This window comes from Heteronotia binoei, chromosome 5 (assembly GCF_032191835.1).
Source record: "Heteronotia binoei isolate CCM8104 ecotype False Entrance Well chromosome 5, APGP_CSIRO_Hbin_v1, whole genome shotgun sequence".
In the NCBI taxonomy this organism is placed as follows: Eukaryota; Metazoa; Chordata; class Lepidosauria; order Squamata; family Gekkonidae; genus Heteronotia; species Heteronotia binoei.
The window spans coordinates 88,125,152-88,143,918 of record NC_083227.1 but is presented as its reverse complement, the minus strand read 5'-3'; the positions used below and the strand labels follow the sequence as shown (position 1 = coordinate 88,143,918).

Below are 18,767 nucleotides of genomic sequence, written 5' to 3'. Positions count from 1 at the left end.
TGTCTTCGCTGGATTCAACTTCAGCCCACTCAACCTGAGCCATGTCGCTACAGCCTGTAAAGCCCGATCTAGGTTCCCCGGGGTGGAGCCGGGCTGGCCGTCCATTAGTAGATAGAGCTGGGTGTCATCTGCATATTGATGGCAACCCAGCCCAAACCTCCGGACAATCTGGGCAAGGGGGCGCATATAAATGTTAAACAGCATTGGGAAGAGAACTGCTCCCTGAGGCACCCCACAATCTAGTGTGTGTCTCTGGGATCGCTCACCCCCAATAGCCACCCTTTGTCCCCGACCAGAGAGGAAGGAGGAAAGCCATTGCAAGGCCAACCCCCCAACCCCAATGTCGGCGAGGCGGCGCTTTAGCAACTGATGGTCGACTGTGTCAAATGCCGCCAACAGGTCTAATAACATCAGTACCGCAGCGCCGCCCCGATCCAGTTGCCGCTGAAGGTCATCCACCACTATATTATTTCTGGGAAATGTAATATGTAGGGAGGAAAGTGCTAGGTGTTGTACAAGATCTTGCACAAGTGGAACTGCATTAAATTCATTTTTGTTTCACCTTGATTTTCTCTGAATTCAAGCCATATTCCCGAATTGCACTTTTATCCCTGGGTAAGTAATTTTAGTAATGAACATACCAGAAAGCATATACAAATATGCCAATGATAGCATATCAGCATATGAAATCCTTCAGAAGATATTCATAAGGAACGCCCAGGGTAAATGTGAAAAGTGGAGTTACAAAATTTAAAATGCTTTCGAACACTAAGATCTCGTAACGCAGTCATGTGAGAACTTTGCTTTCTTATTGTGTTGCCTAGATAAACTAAAACAACTTTGCTGAGACCTGGAGCAAGAAAGGAAAAAAAATCAGAGCCTAGCAAGGTTGTGGTGGATCCCTTCCTCCCATTGCACAAGTATTCACAGTTTTAACAATAACCAACTTCACATGAAACTGTCATTGGTCCACCAAGGTCCGTATTGTGTACTCAGACTGGCAGCAAGTCTCCAATATTTTAGGTGGAGGTAGGATTTCCAGACCCCCTGGGTGGGGGTTCTCCTGATTTTGGGGCTTCAGCCCATCCCTGAACAGCCTCCTCGTGCAGAAACATCACAAATATGTTGGTGTCACATGGACATGATATAACACTGGGGATGTTGTGCAGCAACACCCTAGCATTTTGGGTGCAACACCCTAGCATTTTGGGTGAAACTTTATGGTTTTGCCTTAAATGCCGGAATGTTACTGTGGAACAGCCGTGGAGATTGCATCTGTGATGTCACATGTCACCCAACCACTCCCAACCCTGGAAAACTCTTTCCCACACTGCACTAGCAGGATATGTTGACCTGGCAAGCTTAGGTAGAGAGCTTTCACATCACCTACCACCTAATCTTTTAAACTAGAAATGTGAAGGATTGAATTTAGGACCTTCTGCATGCCAAACAGATTCCCTGTCATTTGTCAATATTTAATATTTATTTATTTAGTAAATTTATTTTCTGCCCTACCCCATGAACAGGCTCAGGGTGGATTACAACATAATCAACACTTAAAACATTAAAACATTTACATGGTGTCTATAAGTTCAGTTTTTTAAATAAACAGCTGGAAAGGAAAGGAAAGGTCCCCTGTGCAAGCACCAGTCATTTCTGACTCTGGGGTGACATTGCTTTCACGTTTTCACGGCAGACTTTTTACGGGGTGGTTTGCCATTGCTTTCCCCAGTCTTTTACACTTTCCCCCCAGCAAGCTGGGTACTCATTTTACCGACCTCGGAAGTATGGAAGGCTAAGTCAACCATGGGCCGGCTACCTGAATCCAGCTTCCGCCGGAATCGAACTCAGGTCATGAGCAGAGAGTTCAGCCCACAGTACTGCAGTACTGCCGCTTTACCACTCTGTGCCATAGGGCTGCTTATAATAAACAGCTGACTTAACTCCAAATGTTTTGTTTTCCTCTGTTACAGTTTTTGCTGTGAATGCAGTGAAATAAAATAGTTCTGTCAGCTAGTGCCCAGTTCAACACACTGCCACCTTACGCCTCAAGCAAATGCACCCACAAACACATATATATTCCTTCTGTTCTCTAGGAATTTCCTGTTTAAAAGGGAGCCATGTTCAGTATACGTATCTCCATACTGTGACAGATTATATGGTCTGCTCCTGACCATGGATCCTACAATCAACACAGGCAACCTCAAGCAAAGCGTCCATTTATCATCACAGTTTGACCTGCAGAAGTCAAACATATATGGGAGCTATTTATCATTGTTTATTTAATTTTTTTTTTAAAAAATCACAATGCCAGAATACCTAATGTAATAATTGACCGCTACATGTGAATGAAGCATTTACTTATTTATATGACAACTTGGGCAAACTTCCTTCATTACTGAAATTAAAAATTTAAATACCAATTTTGATATTTTACAGAACATTAACTGTTACCTCATTGATAATAATGGATTTATATTAGTCTCTGAAGACTATACTCAGGTAAGTGAACATCTTCTTTCCCCTTGTTAACAACTGTGACACAAAATAGTTTTGAAGTTAACATTTCAGGATTTATCTTAATCCGAATAAATAGCACGAGATTAAAAAAATAAATTAAAATAGCCTCCTCATCCTAAAGTATATAGCTTGCCTTTCTGGGGGTCTGAAATAATTTCTGCCTCACAGTGGGGTGGGTCTGCTCTTAAGCTCATAAAAATTTTAATTTATGGAACCCCTTTCTGCAGACATGCCTGTCATTCTGCAGGAATTTTTAGCTTGAGGGGGGAGAGATTTTACATGGAGATTTCCCCCCAAGTTTGGAAGGTTATGTGTTTACATTTTGGAGTAAAACATTATTAGAGAACTTTAATCATATGAGCTATGCAACTATGGCAGTTAATAGAAAGGAGTAAAGTTTGCCTATAGCATTCTGTGGGATTTCTATTACCTAATGAATGTTTAAAAAGAATGTCTGAAAGTAGAAAAGCTGCTATTTGGCATGTGTTGTTTTCAAAAAACGGATTAGCAATTATCCTAACAGAGCAGTCATCACTTCTATCACAGACATGAGATTACACTAGAAAAAAACATTTAAATCTGTGTTTGGATTGAAATCAGAACAGATACAAAGTAGTGACAATGAGTAAAAATTGGACCGATTTTTTAAAGTATTCCAATAGTAAAAGAAATCCATCTCAACACCAGTATTTTCAGCTTTGTAAGAAAACTGAGTACATGTTCTTAATGCTTCTGCCTTCTTCAACTAAAAGCATCATGCAGAAGAAAAAAGAAGAGCATGCATTAAAAGTCTGGGCTGTGATTTTGTAAGAATGTATCCCCCAATGACCTTTGCAGTGTGTTTACATGAAACAAAGATTTCCAAAGGCAAACAAAGCTGAACTCCCTTTACAGTCTCAATTAAATGGCATCTGTTGTTAAATGCATGCTGCATCGTACCGGAGAGACCGCAACACACTTCTTTTCATTTAGAAAACCAAGATTGTCAGTGGCAGCTGGTGCCCCTCCCAAAGTGGTGGTGCTCCAAAGTTACTGTAACTCTGCCCTCTTCAAAGTCTTTGGCCACAGTTCCCCCCCCCCCCCCACAATGCTACCTGTTTATTTACTCATTGGATGTTAATACAGTGATAAGGATGATGTATTGATTTATTATGCCCCCCCCCCATATCTTATTCCTAACAGTTCTTGGATCACTTTCTCACCTATATGCCAATATTATACTATATAAGAAAACTAATATTCCTCTGTTTGTTTTTCTGTCTACGGATGTTCTAAAAACTCCTTTTTGTGTGTGTGCACATTCCAGAGAATTAGCAGGACTGGATATACATACTGAGCAGGTCAAATGAAATTCTGTAATCTGGAAAATACCAGCAGTATGATCCAGCTTGAGTAAAATGTTTTGAAGGCCCACTGACTTCAGCAGGAGAATTAAGCACATGCTTAATCCTCCCACCAGTATCTATGGGAATTTAAAAGTGCTTCAGTTGGGCTAGACCATGCTTCAGTTGTTTCACATTATTCAAAATATATTTTCTATTGAAACGCTGGACTTCAGCTGCTTTGTGGTTTACCAATAAGATTTCTAGCCTCACTCTGTTAAATAAGAACCTTGTGAATTTGGTTACTGGACAAGATTAATGCCTAGGCTGGTTGTTTGGAATTGTTTGCTAACTGCCTAATTTTCAGATTGTTCTATATGTGCTTAGAATTGTATCTATAAGCTGAAGTTCTTGCCTGGATCACTGGGGCCTGAAGGTCAGAGCTTGGGGGACTCAGGAACAATAGGTAGCAGGATCCAAATCCTGCTGTCCTGTTCCAATCAAGAGCCCCTGACTGGTTTGAATGGTCCAGTCACAGGCAGTGTGGGAACTTTGGGTGTGTATATATAGTGAGCCCTGCAGCCCTAGTTTTCAGTCTTCGTAGGCAGCACTATACCATCCTGTATTCAGTAAAAGAGCTGTGTTCACTACCACCTCACCTTATTAATGTATAGAACCCACTATATTATAGAGACCTTCCCTTGCTGGTGGCGCAAGGGGACCTGAATAGCCTCTTAGGCTGGGCTTGGTTTGCACCCTTGGGGATCCGAGTAGAGGGAATCCATCATGCCCTTGCCAGCATGGATTTCCAGGACATCTGTGGCGAGTTCCTGTCAGTTTTCAATGGGACACTAGGAACATACACGGGTTCTCCCATGTCATTACAAATAAACCCCAATGTGCCACCCGTATGGCTAAAGGCCCGGCGAGTACCCTTTACCTTGAAACCCAAGATAGAGGAGCTAGACCACCTAGTGGCGCAAGGTGTCCTGGAGCTGGTCACCAATACACGATGGGAAACCCCAATCATCACCCCAGTCAAGCCAAATGGGAATGTCTGCATCTTTGCAGACTACAAATGCACGATCAATAAAGCGCTGCAGGACCATGCCTACCTGCTCCCAGTGGTCAGCCATGTGTTAGCATCCCTAGCAGGCACCAAAATTTTTGGGAAGCTGGATCTGGCCCAAGCATACCAGCAATTGCCGGTTGACGCCGCCACGGCCGAGGCCCAAACCATAGTCACACATCGGGGTGCTTTCCGGGTAAAGCGCCTCCGGTTAGGGGTCAGCGTGGCCCCGGGGATTTTTCAGAGCTTAATGGATTCTCTCTTAAGAGGGATTCTTGGGGTCCAGCCATTCTTTGACGATGTGCTGGTCGCCGCAGCAACGGAAGAGGAATTCGCCAGCCGCCTCCACACCGTACTACAGCGTTTCAACAAGGCAGGGCTCGTGGTAAAGAGCAAAAAATGTCTGTTGGGGGTCCCTGCAAAAGACTTTTTGGCGTATACGGTGGATGCAAATGGGATCCACCCATCCAAGAACAAAATCACAGCCATTTGCAACACACATCCCCCACTAACAAAGCCGAATTGCAATAATTCCTCGGAGTCCTCAACTTTTACCATGCCTTCCTTCCCCACAAGGCGGCGGTAGCGGAATCCTTGCCTAGGCTCTTAGACAAAAGGGCACCATGGGTTTGAGGCTGCCGGCAAGTCGCCGCCTTCCAGGCTGTTAAAACTTCCTGACATCCAACAGCTTGCTGGCGCACTTCTATGAGAGGATGCCCGTTGTTTTGGCCTGCGACTCCTCCCCCTACAGGGTGGGCGCCATCCTGGCCCATGTGTTGCCAGACAGCAGGGAGATTCAGGTGGCTTATTACTCCAGAACATTGCAGAAACTGGAATGCAACTACGCGCAAATAGACGAGGAGGGCCTGGCAATCGTGGCGGGAGTAAAAAAATTCCATCATTACTTATACGGCTGGCCACATGGGCCACAAGCCCTTACTCGGCCTCTTCGCTCCCGACCGACAAACGCCCCAGATGTTGTCACCCAGGGTACTATGGTGGTCCATTTTCTTGGCGGCGTACCAGTATGGTCTTCAGTACAGGCCGGGGAAAGCCATGGGCCACACGGATGCCCTCAGCCGCCTGCTGCTACTGTCAGAAGATCCATTTCTGGCCCCAGCACACCAGATCCCGCTTCTAGAGTCCCTCCTGGACCGCCCAGTGCATGTGAAAGACATTGCACGCTGCTTGGCCAAGGACAAAATACTCTCCCGAGTTCTGAACTGGGTATGGAGGGGATGGCCCATGGGCCGGGTGGGACCGGAGTTTGGGGCGTTCGCGTCCTGCAGGGACAAGCTCTCTGTCGATAAGGGGTGTTTGCTATGGGGGAACAGGGTGGTGGTGCCCCTGGTTCTGAGACACTGAGTCCTCATGGCGCTGCACAAAACCCACCCGGGGATCGTGCGCATGAAGGCACTCACCCGCAGTTATGTATGGTGGCCCAGGATGGACGATGTGATCGAGTTTTGGGTTGCTCAATGCCAGCCCTGCCAGGAGACCTGGCCGGCGCCTCCCCGGGCTCCAGTGCAGCACTGGGAACCCACAGAAAACCCCTGGTCCCAGTTGTACCTGGACTTTGCGGGGCCCTTCCAGGGACAAACATTTTTCTTAATTGTGGACTCATACTTGAAATGGCTTGAGGTGCTCCTGGTGGCATCCACCATTGGCGGCCTATGCCGGGTGTGCACCACACATGGCATTCCGGACACACTGGTCTCAGATAACAGGATGGCCTTCATGTTGGGAGAATTCCAGGACTTCTGCACCCGCAACCTCATTAGGCACATCAGGTCAGCCCCCTTCCACCCGGCCATCAACGGCCAGGCCGAAAGGATGATGCGGACGACTAAAGAATCGCTCCTCCACATCATCCAGGGGGACTAGGAGAGCCGCCTTGCAGAATTCTTACTGTCACAGCATAGTATCCTCTCCTTGTCCATGGGCCGCAGCCCTGCTGAACTTCTCATGGGCCGCCAGGTAGCCACCCTACTAGACCGATTGAACCCAGACAGAGTCCTCAACCTGCAGGAGGTTCCAGAGTCAATCCAGGGACCTCGGGAGCTAGATACGGGGGATTGGGTTATGGCTAAGAACTTAGGGAGGGGCTGCTTGGATTCCGGCAAGGGTTGCCAGGGTGCTGGGGTCTGTAATGTACGAGGTTGCAACAGAGAGGGGGGTCTACTATAAGGCGGCACATCGACCAGCTGAGGTCTCATGAGAGTCCCGAGGTAGAAGTCGAGGATTACAGTCCTGACAACCAGACCGCCACCTCCACTCCTTTCCCGACTGCCACAGTGGAGGCAGGGGCCCAGAGCCCCGCTCTTCAGGCTGAGCCGGTGGTCATAGAGGCCCGGGAACTGCCGGCTGAGAATGATACAGCAGCAGCCCCTCCATTCACCGCCGCTGCAACTGCATCCGCTCCACCACCCCCTCCAGGGCTCAGGCCGTCCACCAGAGAGCATCGCAAGCCAACATACCTCAATGACTACGTCAGCTAGGCTTGCGAACTAAGGAGGGAGGGATGTTGTATATGTGCTTAGAATTGTATCTATAAGCTGGAGTTCTTGCCTGGCTCACTGAGGCCCGAAGAACAGAGCTTGGGAGATTCGGGAACAATAGGCAGCAGGATCCAAATTCTGCTGCCCTGCTTCAATCAAGAGCCCCTGACTGGTTTGAATGGTCCAGTCACAGGCAGCGCAGGAAATTTGGGTGTGTATATATAGTGGGCCCTGCGGCCCTAGTTTTCAGTCTTCGTAGGCAGCGCTATACCATGCTGTATTCAATAAAAGAGCTATGTTCACAACACCTCACCTCATTAATGTATAGAACCCACTATATTATACAGATTAACCCACTGTTAACCCTCTCAATATTCAAGCAGTCAAAATGTGCCTTTCACACAGATACTTTGGGGGATATTCCAGTCTTTTCAACCATGTATAGAATGCCATTCTCACTCTTTGGACTGAGAAATGCTTCCCTTTTAGGCTTGGAGGGTAATTTGTGCACCAACAAACTCCCACATGCATATTTGAGGCCAAATCTATTGCTTGCACTGGTGTTGGGGTTTCATTAACACAAACCCCATGCATTCCATGAACTGGAATTCTCATTCCTACAATTTTTTTTTGTAAAAATCTGGCATTGCTTATTTTAAAAGTTGTGGAGGAAAGTTTGCATGTAATCATTTTGCATTAGAGGGATCTAGTAAAAGTTTGTATATTTTCCACTCTGAAATTATACTTCACTGCATAAAGGATTTGATTACAATTACTGTCAGACAATAACTAATAATGACTCAGAACATATAGATTCCTTTACATAACTTATATAAATAAACCTTCACTAGTAAAGAACAACATTTGGCAACAATTGGAAATATCTGACCATTATTCTGGCACCTTGCTGTCTGATTTCATGTGCCTGGGAAGTGGGAGAGGCAGAAAAGGGAAAGAGCCAATCAGGAGATATGTGCGTATGACAGGCCCAGTTTGTTCTTTTTTCCACACTTGCCCCTACTAAGCACAAGGACAAACAACTTCCTTGTATCAGCTAGTAGACAGGCATGATTTATTATTATTACTGTATGTTGTGATCCACCCTGAGCCCATTTACGGGAAAGGGCAGAATATAAACCTACTAACTAACTAAATGGCGGCAAACAAAGGAAATTCTTGCTTATATGTCTGTCTAGTTCAGGGGTGGCCAAACTGCAGCTCATGAGCCACATGCGGCTCTTCACCCCCACTGGTGCAGCTCACAAAGGCTTGCTGCCCCCTTGCATCCCCCGGGTGCCTTCCTCCCCCTCAGCAATGCAACCAGCAACAGCTTCTCTTGCTGGGTGGATAAACCAGCTAGCAAGAGAAGCCTCCAAGCTGACTTTCCATGGAACAGGTAGAGAGCTGTTGGTTGCATGGAGAGCAAGGTGCCAGAATCTCTTGCGAGGCGGTTTAAACTGCCCCACAAGAGAAGCCTTCAAGCTGGCTCTCTGTGCAATGGGGAAGGAACTCCCTGCTGCATGGAGATCCTGGTGCCCACAAGGAGAGGAGGGGGCCACTGTGCCAGAGCCCTGCTCTCCTAATCTGCAGTCCTCCCACCCCTCCCATCCCAGCAGCATGTGGTAGAAACAATTTAGAGGGATAGGGTTTTCTTTGCCTGTTTTTCGGTTACGGGTACAACAGAGCTATGTCCAAGGAGGGCTGGATCAATATCATTTTTGTATTACTGGATAACATGGTGTATGTCAGAATAGGAACTCAGAGAGAGATACTTCATTTCAGAAACTTTGGGAAGGTGAGTTAGAGTTGGATTTTTTGTGCAGGATGTCGTTTTGAGGGAAGTTTTTTCTTGCTGTTTCCTGTGTTTTTAACACTTTTGTTTTTCTTTTTTTACCACCTGGGGACATTGGAGATGATGCTGGCAAATATGTGACATCACTTTGTGATGTCATGTCCTATGATGTCACATCCAAGTCAAATGTCAGGTGATGTCACTTTCTAAATCCCACCCTTCTGATGACATTACATCCCACAGCAAAACCCCGCCCCTCCTGTGAAGTCACTTTCAGACCACTCCCCCAAATCCGCTGTTCCTCAGAAGTCACCTCGTGGCTCTTGAGTATCTAACATTTAGTCTGTGTGGCTCTTTAATGAAGTGTGTTTGGCCACCCCTGGTCTAGGACATCTTTATCCTGCCTCTTCTCCAAGGAGCTCAGAGCAGCATATATGGTTCTGCTTTCCACATTTGCTTCCATGATAACCTTATGAAGTAGGTTAAGCTGAGATGAGTGACCCGCCCAAGGTTACACAATGAACTTCATTGTATTGTGGGGATCTGAACCTAGATCTCCCAGATCCTAGTCTACAACTCTAACAATTTCAACACATTAGTGTAATGTTTACAGCACACTGGCTTAGGTTACATATGACTACCTGGCAAGAGTCAGTAATCTACTTTTCAGAGAACATAGGCAAACACTGATTTTAATCACTGGCAGGTACAGAATAAGGAGGACTGAGGCAGGTGCTTTGCTCATACACCTACTGTGGAAACCAAATAGATAAACAAGTGAGGAGATCAACAAGGAATTGCAAGGGGCAATTTTCAATCCATCCCCCAGTTTGATGCAGTGGTTAAGAGCTGTAGACTCTGTTCTGGAGAACCAGGTTTGATCCCCCACTTCTCCACATGTAGCCAGCTGGGTGACTTTGGATCAATCACAGCTCTCTCAGAGCTCTCACAGCCCCTCTTACCTCACAGGCTGTCTGTTGTGGGGAAAGGAAGGGAAGGAGGTTGTAAGCCGCTTGAAGACTCTGAGTGAAGAACAGGATATAAATCCAACTCTTCCCCCTCCTTCCCTCTTTCAATTCTCTGAAAGCCCCGATAGCCTCTCCCCTTTTCCTGCTTCCTTCTCTTTTGCCCACCTACCAGCCAAACTACCCCTATGTCTTCAACTTTCACTGTTTCCTCTCTTTGGCGGTCTTTCCCCAGAAAAAAACTCTGTGTGATGTCCACTGCCGGGCCATGGTGAGCCCAGTTATGGAGTTTTGGATGTTGCCACTAGGTGCAGATGCCTGGTGTCCCTCAAGTCCAGTTGTGAGGTGTGGGCCAAGCTGGGCCGAGCCCAGATATGCTGGGACTAGTTGTGTGATAGGAAACCTGCAAGGACTGGTGAGGACATCTAACTTACATTTTCCCCACACTATTTCCTGTTTCTCTCTTCCTGGCAGCCCCCATATCCTCATCTTCCTGCTTCTTTCTTTCCTTCCCACCACAATTATCATTTAATCAGCCCCCAATCTTCACATTTTTATTATTTACTTTGTTTATGCCCTGCCTTTCTCCACAGTGGGATCCCAAAGCAGCTTACATCAGTCTCACAACAACCTTGAGAGGTAGATTAGACTGGAAGTATGTGATCGGCCCAAGTTTAAAAAGTGAGCTTCCATGGCAGACTGGGGATCTCCTAATCTGAAACTCTAACCACTACACAACACTAGTTTTTGTGTGCTGGCTGCTGTTGAATAGTAGTGATTAGCCAGGCCCGCTCTTGATGAGCCTTCCCTCAAAGGCCAAAACAAGCCTGAAAAGACCTTTGCCCCCTTCTTTCTGCCTTCTACTAAGCGAAACCAAAGCTTTAAGGCTTGCAACATTTAAGTGGTCGTCTAGCATCCGCCACCATGGCAAACTGCAAAGGGCATTCATTTCTTAAAGGTACATGTGCTTCTTTTATTATATTGGGGAGTTTAAATCACCCTGTGCTATTGTGTTTTTTAGATTTCAGATTTTTCTCCATATATTTTGCTTTTGTGTGGAGGATGGTGGTGCTTTTCACCAACAATGCCCATTTTGCAGACCCCGTAGAGTATGGAGCCTCAGGGGTCTGTAAACCCCAGTTTTAGAACTGCTAGGCCAGGAAACAGGAACTACGATTTCCTCTTTCAGTCTGCAATTTAACAGGAAGAATTTTTGTCCATGAAAGAACAGTACATATAGCAGTCCCTGATACTGCTATATTAATTAGATTGGTTGTGGAGGAAGTTACAGCCAACTAATGAAATCAAATCAAATAATGGGATAAAGAATTTAACATGTAATAATAAAAATATAAGAAAGTGGATAAAATTAAAAAGGAATTAAATGAACTGAATAAAAATAAAATGTTGGTTCATACATTTAATGGGCTTCAGGATTATATGAAACAACTATAAATGCCCAATTTCTTCTCTGTCTTCATTATTCTATGCATTTTTAATTCAGTAAATAAAGTAGAAATAAACTACTCCCCGGTCTGAAGCTACTCTAATGGAATATAAAAATGTATATTGATAAAATGGGGTTTTAGCTACTTAAACAGGTCATTCAAGAATTATTATTATTATTATTTTTTTAAAAAAAACTTTTTATGATTTGTTTAGGAAATCCTTTCAAACCCTGTTTATATCTTTATGGAGCAGCATTTTAATCACATGGGTTTTACACTCAGATTAGAGTATTTTCTTTACAAGCTTTAGGGTTAAGTGTATTTTTTTTAAAAAAAATGTATTTCCAACATTATATGTTATGCAATGAACCTCAGTCTATTGTGCAAACTCTCTCATCTGCTCAAGGGATTATTCCGTAATCCCTATAACTTGTCCTAATGGTTAAATCCTTTTCAATTTTTATGAAATAGAAGTAGCCCTTGAAACTTGGTTATGTTGCTGTCAAAGTGACTCTGATCTTTTCCCTGGAATATGACATTTGAAATTGTAGCCACTGTTGATCTGCATTTATCTATATTTCTTGACCATTTAATGCTTTCTCATCCAGACAGGAAGCTTCTTTGGTGAAGTGGAGGGTGCAGTGATGAACAAATTGCTAATAATGGGCTCCTTTAAAAGGTAAGAGGTATATAACCCACTTCCCCCTGCAAAAATAAATTAAAAGCAACCAAGGGCATATGAAGCAAATTCAGAGTTTACTTTGCTTATGTTTAGCATGTCAATGGTTTTAGTAAGTTCAGTTGATGCCAATACTTTCCTATGCTGCTCAGAACTTTGGCCAATAACATATTCTTAGGCTTTAAAGTTCAATGAGGCTTAGTATTAAAAGAATACAATTCCTGCTTCAGTGGATATTAATAGTGGGATTCATGTAGACTTTCTTGGAGAGATTGCACATTCAATTTATGATGATGGAAGGGCTGTGCAAGTCACCTGATAAATCTCTCTGCACGTGAAGCAAGCTGCCCAGCTGGTACAGATGTTTCTGCCACTGGATTACTTGTGTAAATTGTTGTTCACTCAGATGATCTGTTTATTTGCAATGAGAAAAGAGGGGATTCACAAATGATCACAGCTTACCTGCTTACAGAAGATCTGTTTGTGAAACATACTGGCTGTACTATATTTTAGCTGTGTCGGTTGGCTACAGTATCTCTAGCATACAAGTGGTTTACTTTCCAAATCATAGTGTACCATACCAGTACAGAACAAAGTTTGAATCCAGTGGCACCTTTAAGACCAACAAAATTTTATTCTAGATATAAACTTTCAGGTGCATGCACACTTCTTCAGATACATAATAAAATATGCAGTTTATATGACATAAATGTAACCCTTCATTGAATTGTAGTCCTGCATCCATCTATAAGAGCCACCCTATGATGACCACAGAGGACTAACAGTCCGATTTCTCTTTAGAGAGAAATTTTAATCTCTTTACATGCGTGAGGGACTGCATAAAATGCCTTTGTAGCATTGACTGTTATCCCATTATCATCTTAAAACTCGTTTTTTCACTTGTGATTTGATTTGGAAGTTCACTGGATATTCTCAAAAGCAGGGGTCGTTTTATAGAAAAATAGGTGTTGGAGGTTATTAGCATAATTCATTAGCATATGCTGCCCCCCCAGCCAAAAGCAACCTGATGCAAGGAAGGAGAGCCCCTAGTGAGCAAGGCTGGCTTGGGCTAGCTCAAGATCCAGTCAGCCCAAGCAGGTCTCGCTCACCTGAGGCTCTCCTGGGCTGCCACCCCCCAGTCAAAAGACCAGCAAGCTACCCACCACCCAAAATCACATAAGAAGTGGAGAAAGGGTGGCGTGGGCTCCTCCAGGGGTTAATGAGGGCTGTTTGGGCATAGCAAAGCTCCTGGTGGCTGACTGGCTGCCTGCTCTCCTAATCCAGGGATTGTTATGCAGCTGCACCTACTATTAAATTAACAAGGTAGGTGGGGAGGAAGAGGGGGACCATTAGAAAGGTTCAGGAGCTCCTGCTGAATCTGAGGCTTGCTCAAAAGAGATTGGGAAAGATCTCAAAATCATATTAGATCAGATTTTGTGGCTGAATCAGCCTTTCCTATGAGACTGCAGATTGAACTGAATCCTGATAGGTGGGGCTTCTGATTAACAGTCTTGAGAGAGATTCTCAATTTTTAAAATTCTTATCCTGCTCCAGTGCCAACAGCTGCTATGGACTTTAAGAAAAAAAACATTTAAAATGTAATGATGGTGTACTTCAGGAATTTTAAGGATCGTGGGGAAAGCATCCCTGTGCAAAGCACAGACACTGGGAGATAATATTTTTTCCACAGTCCCTGGGGACATAATTGAAAAAGTGCACCCTGGTAACAATACCTTACCAGGTAATTTTGAAATGTTATGAGTCACAGATTCAAGTTAAAAATATATCAATGTGTTTTACCCTACCCATTATTTAAGGAGCTCAGAGCTGCAAACAATTTTCATCCTTCTTCATTTCATCCTCAATTCTATGAGGGTAGTATAAACTGAAAGTAAATGACTGAAGGTTACCCAGCAAGCTTTATGGAAGCATTGGAATTTGAACCAGATCTTCCAGATTCTAAGCCCACATGCCACACTGCCTCACATACTTCATTAGAGAGCTGTACTGATAAGTGTGCTTTCCCCTGAGCCTCAATAATTTTCCCCCCTCTGATATCTGCTTATTTGGTGAACACTGGCAAACCTACTGTGGCTGGGAAAAGTGGAGTGTCATGTCTGTCAGGTGGACGCCTGTAACAAGCTGGGGGAAAGTCTTGCTTTTGTGCCCAATAATGAGACTTACATAAGGTTGTCTGGAATCCATGTTTATTACCAGTTTAGCCACACTACAGTCCTCATGGCTACTCTCTCCAAGGGCAATTAACTCCACTCCATCACCACACGTGCCTCTCCCCTTCTCTGTTTCAGTCCAACAATCCCTAAGTCCACCACACTGCTTTCTTAAGATCCCATCCCAACAGCCAGGCAGGCCCTCTTTGTTCATGCCCACATTCCTAGTCTTCAGCCCCAGTCCTGCCTTAGTTCTAACGAGACCCTTCCACTTAGGGCTGCTGCATATGCAAGCCGCTCCTACCCAGCCATCAGGATTCCTGGCCATATGCTGCTGATGGGGCACACTTGCAGTCCTATCCCTTGCACCTCTGACCACCTGTATTGCAATCCTGGCATAGCTGGGGTCCATGGTTCCTTCTAGTGCCTCTGTGAAGCCCTACAAAGAACATAAAGTTTCCTGTTGGATGAGACCAACAATCCATCTAGTCTTGCATGCAGTTTCACAGAGTGGCCAGCTAGTTGCCTTGGAGCACCAGCAAATGGCATAGAAGCAAAGGTTGCCTCTTAGCATTGGTATTCAAAGATTTGCTGCTTCTAAATATGAAGAATCTAAGAAAGTCACAGGGTTGATTTTCTCACAATCCCAGAATCATAGGACCATGGCACTTAGAAATTTCCTCCAGCCTGCATTTTATGTGGACCTTGGGGATAGGGTTTGTTTGTTTGTTTGTTTTAAGTGCAGGGGTTTTTTTTAGTTGTATCCTCTATATCAGGGGTCCCCAACCCCCGGGTCAGGGACCAGTACCGATCCGTGGCCTGTTAGCAACCGGGCTGTGAGTTGTATAATTATTTCATTATATATTACAATGTAATAATAATATGACATTGGATTTATATCCTGTCCTCCACTCCAAATTTCAGAGTCTCGTAGTGGCTCACAACCTCCTTTACCTTCCTCTCCCACAACAGACATCCTGTGAGGTGGGTGGGGCTGAGAGAGCTCTCCCAGAAGCTGCCCTTTCAAGGACAACTCTGCAAGAGCTATGGCTAACCCAAGGCCATTCCAGCAGCTGCAAGTTGAGGAGTGGGAAATCAAACCCAGTTTTCCTAGATAAGAGTCTGCACACTTAACCACCATGCCAAACTAATAAAGTGCACAATTGTATCATCCCAAAACCATCCCACCCCCATCCACCCAGGTCCCTGGAAAAATTGTCTTCCTCAAAACCGGTCCCTGGTGTCAAAAAGGTTGGGGACCACTGCTCTATATACTCCTCTTTACTCCTTTTCTTAGTAAAGATCAGTAGAAAATCCTGTGGTAGAAGATGGTTGAATAAATTCTAAGGAGTAAAGAGAGATCATACTCAAACTGATACAAGCCTGGGAGAATCTAATTATATTTATTAGATATTGCCTGGTCCCACAGATCTGAGCTGTCAATTCAGTTGGGCTTGAATGAACTGATCTTTCTTTCTCTGTATCCTTTCACTGTGGCATTATTCAATATTGAGGAATTGTGTATGTATTTGGGCATCTCCAATATTTATTCTTTATTGTTAACATTTCCCTACGTTAGCATGTGGCATTCCCATTGTTCTGCTTGTTTCCTTTTCCTTCATTTCATTCCACAACCTAGCCATTTTTTCCTCATTGATATCAATATAATTATGTGAATGTAAATCTTGGTACTGTGGGCTTAACTGCTTTGTGAATTGGCAAATAGATATATTAGTATTTGTTGAGAATCAGATTAAATGCCAGAGGCCACCAGAATGCAGCTGTGTGTATGAACTGATGCTTACTTTTAATTTTCTCCTGAATGACTTGTATGTGCTCTGCCTTGTTTTTTCAGTTGCAGCAAGATGATTGCTATAAGCAGAAGCCAGCCAGCGCAAATATAAATTAATAAAATCGAATGTGCTTCTGACATGTACAGCATACTTTTCCACTATTTATTTTTATTTATTCATCTTTATGTCTTTTTTATTATTATTTATACTTCCTCGTTGCAGTTGCATATGAGTCAGCTTCCAACAATAATTAAAAATGCTAATATACAATATAACAGACCCTGAAGTAATCAGATGACTGAACCCCATATAAATCAATATAGCAACAAAGATATTTTAATAATAATAACAGTAATGATTAAGAAAATTAAAAATAAATAGACTCAAGTGCATAAGTTTCCCTGTGGCAAATAATGAATGATACAAAGCTTGAGTTCTGGAAATTCTCATCTGAGACATTGTCCACTGGCTCTGTTTATGTTGTAACTTATATTTCCAGTGTTACAGCAATGGGCACTCTGATGTTTGAAGTGCTGCACTGGGGTGCTAAAATAAACTTAGTTTGTACACCTAAGAGTTGCAAATTTGCTGCCAGATTTCAAGACTAGTAAGCTTATTCCTTTTGTAAAGATTTCCCTCAGTCTTCAAAGCCTTTCATATGTTTTCTACTTTTACAATTCCTGCATTGCTGTTTGATGTTCCAACCCTTGCATAGTAGGACAGTTCAGATTTCCATAAGGCAGAAGTTTCTGGCTTAACACACTGCAAAAAATATAACTAGAGGGATAGACTTTTGCAACTGCAGTATGGTATTGCAAAATGCTGGTTTTCAGTTGATCCAGAAATGCAAGGTTTGTTTGGTTTGGCTTTTTTCCCAGTTATTTTGTACATTTTAAAAATTCTAACCTGTAATTTTAAATTAAATAATAAAGCTGGAAGACTGGAAGGGACCAAAAACAATGTAATTTAATTTATGCATATTCCCAGGTTTCCTTGGGCCCCAAGAAGCAATACTCAAAACTTGAATTGAACTTGGGAGCTGATCAGCAACCACTGAACTGTCTGCAGGATGGGTGTGGTGTGCTTGTTCTGTCTCATGCCTGATAGTAAGTGGGCTGTCAAGGTCAAAGTAGGGGGTCATCTTCAAGGCTAAAAGAAGGTAATAATAGAATGCCTTTTTTGCAGCTGCATCTGTTTGCTTCTGTAGTAATAGTGTTGTATCCAGTATAATCCATAAACTTTTAGCTGTCAATGAGCATCAACTGGACTTTGGTTCTACACACCTGGCCATGTGAATCCATGCTATGGTTACCTTGAGGCTGGATTACAGTGAAGCACTCTGGTCTGCCATTAAATATGTAAGAACATAAAAAGAGCCCTGATGAATCAGACCAGTGACCCATCTAGTCCAGCATCCTGTCTCACACAGTAGCCAACCAGTTCCTTTTGACAGCCAATAACAGGACATAGAGGCTGAGGCCTTCTCCAGATGCTGCCTCCTGGCTCTGGGATTCAGAGGCCTGTTCACTTGTATCCTCAGTGGTGGTTTCCAGTTTGTGGAATGGCCTGCCTGAGGTGGTCAGGAAGGCTTCCACACTTCTGTCATTCAACAGAATGTGCTAAACTATAATGTTCAAGATGGCATTTAAAAAAAACTGAGTAGAACTCTAATAGACTGAATTTCCCAGAAGGGCTTAATGATATAACCAGGGTTTTTTTTTGTAGAATCTATCTAATCCTCCTTAAAGCTTTTTATTCCTGTGACCAATTATCTACATTATCTGGCAACAAATTCCACATTTCAGTCACCCTGTGTTAGGGTTGCCAAGTTTAATTCAAGAAATATCTATGGACTTTGGGGGTGGAGCCAGGAGACTTTGGGGGTGGAGCCAGGAGATATTGGAGTGGAGCCAGGAACAAGGGTGTGACAAGCATAATTGAACTCCAAGGGAGTTCTGGCCATAAAATTTAAAGGGACAGCACACCTTTTTAAATGTCTACCTTCCATAGGAAATAATGAAGGATAGAGGCACCTTCTTTTGAGGCACATAGAATTGGACCCCCTGGTCCAATCGTTTTGAAACTTGGGGGATATTTTGGGGAGAGGCACTAGATACTTTACTGAAAATTTGGTGCCTCTACCTCAAAAAACAGCTTCTCCAGAGCCCCTGAAATCTCCAGATCAATTCCCCATTATACCCTATGAGAAGTGATCTGCACATAGGGCATAATGAAGTGCTCAGCAGACATTTCTCTCCCCCCTCCACCCCACCCCACCCCATTTCTGGCCACTCTGAAGTGAGGGATTGGCCTCTCTACTCACAAGTTGCAGCCAACTTCTTCCAAGTAACACAGACATCCCATCCAAAGAGGAAGCCTTTTCAATTGGAGACTGGAGCCTCCGGAGGGGGAAAGTCACATGGTGGCTTTGGGGGCAGGGCTTCCCCCCGCTGGCCAGCTGACTGGGGGTGGGAAGGAGCCTGGGAAAGTGGAAGAACCCCTGCTGGGAC

General features: G+C 44.0%; 1 protein-coding gene across 1 annotated transcript in view; it reads left to right on the top strand.

Annotated features, from left to right (window-relative positions):
* The window catches only part of CACNA2D3 (calcium voltage-gated channel auxiliary subunit alpha2delta 3), a 1,102,401-nt gene that overhangs the window by 1,007,184 nt on the left and 76,450 nt on the right, over nucleotides 1-18,767 (top strand). Inside the window, exons 30-31 of the mRNA XM_060238809.1 lie at nucleotides 2,440-2,502; nucleotides 12,223-12,293. Coding sequence (XP_060094792.1) covers nucleotides 2,440-2,502; nucleotides 12,223-12,293 — 134 coding nt within the window. The remainder of the gene's footprint in view (nucleotides 1-2,439; nucleotides 2,503-12,222; nucleotides 12,294-18,767) is intronic.